The sequence below is a fragment of the Notothenia rossii genome (assembly GCF_949606895.1).
Source record: "Notothenia rossii genome assembly, chromosome: 9".
Lineage (NCBI taxonomy): Eukaryota > Metazoa > Chordata > Actinopteri > Perciformes > Nototheniidae > Notothenia > Notothenia rossii.
In genome coordinates this window covers 39,809,855-39,815,854 of record NC_136907.1, presented here as the reverse complement: position 1 = coordinate 39,815,854, position 6,000 = coordinate 39,809,855, and the positions used below count along the sequence as shown (strand labels likewise).

The window sequence follows — 6,000 nt, the reverse complement described above, 5'->3', positions numbered from 1 at the left end:
TTTTGACGATGAATAATATATTCTATTGTATTCCACAAAAATATATCTGAACAACACACTAAGATGATGAAACACTGAAATGCAATGAAAGTCAGATCCACTCGTGTGGCAGTGATATTCATTTACAATATTCTTCCTCCAGCTTCATCTATTTGCTTTTAATAATGAATTTTCCTGGATTATGTGTTTAAGTCATGGATGTATACAGTTTAACTTATACTGTACACTGTTTATCTGTACGCTTGTCAGTGCCATTTGTGAGCGGCCAAATGGGGCTAACTCGGCTATTTCATGTGAGCGTGTAGTATCCGGAGTGGTTGAAGTGGCTCCGTAGAACAGGCCCTGCTGAGGTTTCTGAACGGTTGAAGTGGCTCCGTAGAACAGGCCCTGCTGAGGTCTCTGAACAGTTGACGTGGCTCCGTAGAACAGGCCCTGCTGAGGTTTCTGAATGGCTGAAGTGGCTCCGTAGGACAGGCCCTGCTAAGGTTTCTGACCCGTTTGTTTCTTGTGATCAGACGGTGGTGCTCGGGGCTTTCCTGATCGCTCATGCTTTCTTCAGCGTCTACGCCATGTGTGTCGACACGCTCTTCCTCTGCTTCTGTAAGTTAACACTTCATTACTGTTTAGTAACACTTCAATAAAGTAGTTCTGGATATGCTTCATTATGTCTGCTCAGTTTCTTTCCATTAACCAGTCTTTAAACACTGCAGAGCCCGTACTCTGTTCCTATTCAATAAACTATGAATGTTATATATCCATGTAACGGGAAGAAACTCAGCTAACTGATCATTTTTATTTATTTTTTCAAAAAAAAACACAAAGCTAGCGCCGAGCCTCTGAATTAGCTACGAGCGAAACAATCTTAAGGCCGTTAGCACAGAACTCTAGCTACACTGATCGATATACTTATTGGATCTGCACAAACAAGCTTAGATAACATCCTGAGAGTCCACAGATTATAGAAATATAAGGATCATCACTGAGCGATTAGAACTCGTGACAAGGGAAGCAAATACAGACAACACACGAGTAGCTTTAGGTAGCAAAACACAGAGATATGCTCACCTTAGCTGTTATTCTGATCAAAAGTCGTGTTCAATGGCATTAAAACGAGAAAAAACGCGGCTGAAGTTTAATCCATAGGTTATCGCAATGTGTCTGTCACTTTGAACAAATTATTGATAATCCATAATTCCATTTTTATGCAAAAATCGGAGAACAAAAATTTGCTGCTAATGGTAGTAACGGTAATGGTGGTAACCAGAGGTTAGCGCAGCTTCCGTTTTTTCTACGCGTCTCTCTCACTCCTCATTTGGTGAGCTGTGTGTGTATGGGGCAGTGACGTTCGGTGAGGTTCATGGCTGGTGAGGCACAGACTCTTTCAGAGTCAGACTTACAAATATTATATGTTGACCTTAATCGAAATGTTCGGCTATTTTCAAAAGCTTTTTTAGTCTGATGCTTCGATTCATTTTAAACAGACCGTTCAACAAAAGGATACCCAACATCTAAATATTGGATTGTTCTTTTTTAGTAAGATCCCATTTTCATTACAATTGTGGTCTTACCTTGACTTGAAAATGAAGTCCATGCTATCCTTCTGGACAACAATCTCTATTACTTTTTTGTAAAAGTCCTCCTTATCTTCCTGTAATTTGAAAAGTCTAGCTTTTTGTTTGTGTCTACCGTCCCTGCGTAGAATAACAGTAGCAACAATAACCTGTGGGCTCATGTGCGCCCCCTTCAGTGCGGCAGAGGTTATGGCTGCCTCCCCTGGTGCTTTTTTCATTGCCGTTGTATGATGAGACCAGCGAGCCTAAATATCATATATACGTGAAATAAGTTATTTAGAGACTATGGATGGCGAGGATAAATGTAATAAAGGGATCTACAAACATTACATTGGTGACATAGAGTGAGATGGTAACAGGCATGCGCTTAGTGCCCGCGCTCCAGCCAGTTCCTGTGGGGTGACGCATTCTGAGGTGAGGCAGAGCTCATCTGTGCCTCACCTCACCCCACAGTAACTGGCTTGAGCGCGCTCACAAAATAAGTGCCCGCGTTAAATTAGTGCCAGCGCTCCAGCAAGTTACTATGGGCTTACGAGAGGCAAAGCTCGTCCCTGCCTCACTTCTCATCGCTACCCGTAGTTGTAGCGGAGCTCGGCAAATTTGCTGATTTTGACTTTAAAAAGCGATTGGAATCATATATAAAGCACATTTACAACACAGATCAGTGGAGACATTTTATTATTATTATTACTATTTAGTTTTTCTTTAGTTGTTTTTCCGTTACATTGGAGTATGACAGGGGAGGCTCTGCCTCCCCTGCCTCTCCTAACCGCACGTCGCTGGTATGGGGAACTTTCCCTCGGTTCCATTGGCTCTGAAGATTAGAAAGAGATGTCAATCAGCAAAATCGACCATGGGGGGCCAGAGATATGGAAAATCCACCCAAATGACCCCAGAAGTGGTTATTTTTTGCTAAACCTCTCTAAAAAGGTCAAATGTCACTTGTTTGGCTTCAATCTTGATACAGGGTACTTATTATATGTTGTACTTTGGATTCCTAAAGCTTTTAGTCTACCTTACCATCAACCAAGAGTAGTTTTCACTATAAGTAAAAAAGATTTTTTGGACGGACACTATCATTTACAGTTTTTTACTATGTTCAATCTGAATTCGAACTCCAACATCCAACTCACAGGTTTATCATTACTTTTAGAAAAAAGATGATTAATTTAACCCTTTTAGAAGGGAAGATGTGGTCCTTTTCGAGCCTGAGACCTGAAAAACAGGCTAAGTGCTTAAGGTTAAGGGATAGTGGATAGTGGATAGGAGAATTCAAAAGGACTTAGGAGAAGAGACTGCGGTACTTTAGAGAATCCGACTGCACTTTCACTATCCAACATGTTTATGATGCGCCAGCGGACGTCATGAATGTGCGTCTGCTGCTTATCTTTCTTACAGTGCAGACGCTTTTCCGCTTGCTCTTGCCTCTGCTTACTTTTTATGCTGATTTTCCTTTTCTGTTATTCTCTGAAAACTTCGAGCAGCGGCTCCTGGACATTAACTTATCACTGCGACAGTTATTCTTCGTAAATAGACGGAGGGTTTCAGCCATATTTCAACATTTTTACGACGACCTCAGTCTTAAAGTAGCGTGGCCTAGCAACAGCTAAAGCCTGGTAGGCTACTGCATGCTATTTAGCTTAAGCTAGTTGGTAGCGAAATGCCTCTGTTCTCTACAGATGACTTCCACAAACTTCTACAGAAGATGGCTGTGTTGGAAATGAAAATGCAACGGTTGGAAGTTAACGTGGAAGTAAATGGACTATGTCAGGGGTGGCCAACCAGTCAGAGGTTAAGAGCCACATTTTTTCTATGTTACTGCAAAGAGCCACATCAAACACACAGTCACTGATACCACTTGTTTCAGTTTTTTGTTTTCTGGAGACAAGATTTCAACCATGTCACTGATGCATTTTTGTGGCATTGGGATATATATTTTTTAAATCCTCTGGAGCAGATAGAGGAGCTGTGGATTATTGTTATTGATTAATGCATCAGTGTTTCTTAGGGTCAAAAACATTAAACTCACAACTTAAAATGAAAGCGTTTAGTTTATTTAATAAAAGACCACATGTTCAATGTGAAAAGTGACAGTAATTATAGATTATTTGCAATTAGGTGCTATATATATATTTTAAAAAAGAAAAATTATATATATATATATTTTAAACACCTTGAATTTCAGTAGGGGCGCGGGGCTCTGTTGGCGCCCCTCCAAGACAATGGTAGGGGAGACACTGGATAGTGTTTAATCAACGATAGGTTTTCCCCCCCTCAAAGGTGATTGGTTCTCTGTATCCAGGCATTATTGTGATTGGCTCTTGGGCCACATCAAAATTAGACGTGCTGTCATCCTCTCATACTGACACCTGACACCACACATACACACGTAGGGAGAGCCGGGACGAAAGTAAAACGGGACGAAAGTAACGGAGCGATTTTATCCGAGCCCAAACAACTTTGACCGGCCAAATTACGTCAGAATGGTCAGCATTCAATACTTAACAGACCTACTAAATATCAGGTTTAACCGTCAGGAGTAGTGTTGTCACAATATCAACATTTTGGTTTCGATACCGATACCAAGTCAAGAATTACGATTCCGATTATATTTCGACTTTTCTTAAAAAAAGGGAAACAGTCTTAAATGTAATTAGTGTGCTAGTATGCCAGAACCATAACCATAACCATAACCATAACAATGAGAACAACAAATAAAATAAATGACAAGAATTCGTATTAAATAAAATTAATACATTTCTTACAGACACATTTTGTGGTGTCCGTATAGGCTTTCCCTCACTTTCAGAGATATAGCTAAAATACATCAAAATGTCGCTTCTGGCGTCTTTTTTGTCAACAAGCCGAGGCGCAGCGGCAGTTGTACTCCCACTTGCAGCCATGCTTCTCGTTTTCTCATATGCTCTGGCAGCTAGCGCGTGCACGAGAGAGGGGAGGCACTTGAGCGTGCTTGAGAGGGGCGGGACCCCGTCATTCTTAAAGTACCGATACTAATGAAACGGAGGAATCGTAACGTTTTTAACGGCAGGGTATCGCGGTATACCTTTCAAGTATCGGTACACCGTGCAACACTAGTCAGGAGTCAGTGTCTCACCCCCAAACTCACACATATACAACTCGATATGAACTGAAGAGCCGCATGAAACTAGGCAAAGAGCCACATGCGGCTCGAAAGCCGCGGGTTGGCCACCCCTGGACTATGTCGTGGGAATGACAGCACTTTACCAGTGTTGCAAAATAATGGAAAAGGGTATGCTAACTCACAGTTAGTTAGCAGCTACAAGGATTCCAAGGAACATGAGGGCTGTGTACCGGGTAATACATCTACAAGTGGTAGTCTTCCCTGGAACTCTCTGGGTGCAAAACCTAACAGTAAATCATTTCCATGGGATTTGGGAGGACGAATAACAGGCAGAGCCCAACGCTCTGAAATCTGTGATGCGAACGGCTGGCCTGCATTGAAGAGGAAGAGCGCCTCTTCAACCCCTATTCATACTAGGAAACAGCCGTGGACAGCTGCTAAAGGGAGAACTACAAACAATCCTCCTAAACCACCAAGTGTGCCAATCCAGAACAGATACGCTCCGCTGACCCAGAACCGGAGATCTCTTTCTGATGACCAGATAACCTGTCCTCTTCACACAGCAGGGTAAGGACCAATAGCTACTCCAAAAGTAAAAGGCTAACGAGGGAAAGCTAACGACTGGGCCTGAAACTCTGATTGTGACTCTGCTGTAAGAGATGTAAAAGGTCTGTGTAGTAAGAACAACACCAAAGTACTCTGTTTTCCCAAGGATATGGTCTCTGATTTGGCTGAGAAGATCCTGCATATTGGGGCTGAACATCCGACTGTGAAGAATGTGGTACTGCACATTGGAACAAATGATGTTGTGAAACAACAGTCAGAAGTGCTGAAAAAAGACTTTAAATGTCTGTTGGAAACTGTCAGCTCTCTAAATGCAGAGATTTTCATCAGTGGCCCTCTACCGCCAGTCAGAAGAGGAGTGAAGAGGTTCAGCAGACTGTTTGCACTGAAGACCTGGCTTTCAACTGTCTGTACTGACCATTCCGTCCATTTTATTGACAATTTTAACTTTTTCTGGGATCGCAGATATCTTTATAAGGCAAATGGAGTTTGCCTGAACAAGTCAGGAGTGAAATTGTTTATCTCTAACATATTCAACTGCCTGCGTCATCAATCTGTTCCCTCTGCCAAGGACAAGCAACAAGAGGAATCAAAACGGGAGAAAGACACAACACATCGCGCAGAAAACCCTGAAGAAGTATCACTGCACTCGCCTGAGGAATGTTTTGATTATGGGAGACCCAAATAGAGGAGTCTCCACTGCCCGTAAACCCCCCTGTCAACGCCTTTGAGGATACTCTTCATTCATCCCCCAGCTCTCTC

At 42.3% G+C, this 6,000-nt stretch overlaps 1 protein-coding gene across 1 annotated transcript in view; it reads left to right on the top strand.

The window, feature by feature from the left end:
* Positions 1-6,000, top strand: part of LOC307019867 (choline transporter-like protein 5-A) — a 79,086-nt gene that overhangs the window by 64,792 nt on the left and 8,294 nt on the right. Inside the window, 1 exon segment of the mRNA XM_079650968.1 lies at positions 516-600. Within this exon segment, the coding sequence (XP_079507094.1) occupies positions 516-600 (85 nt within the window).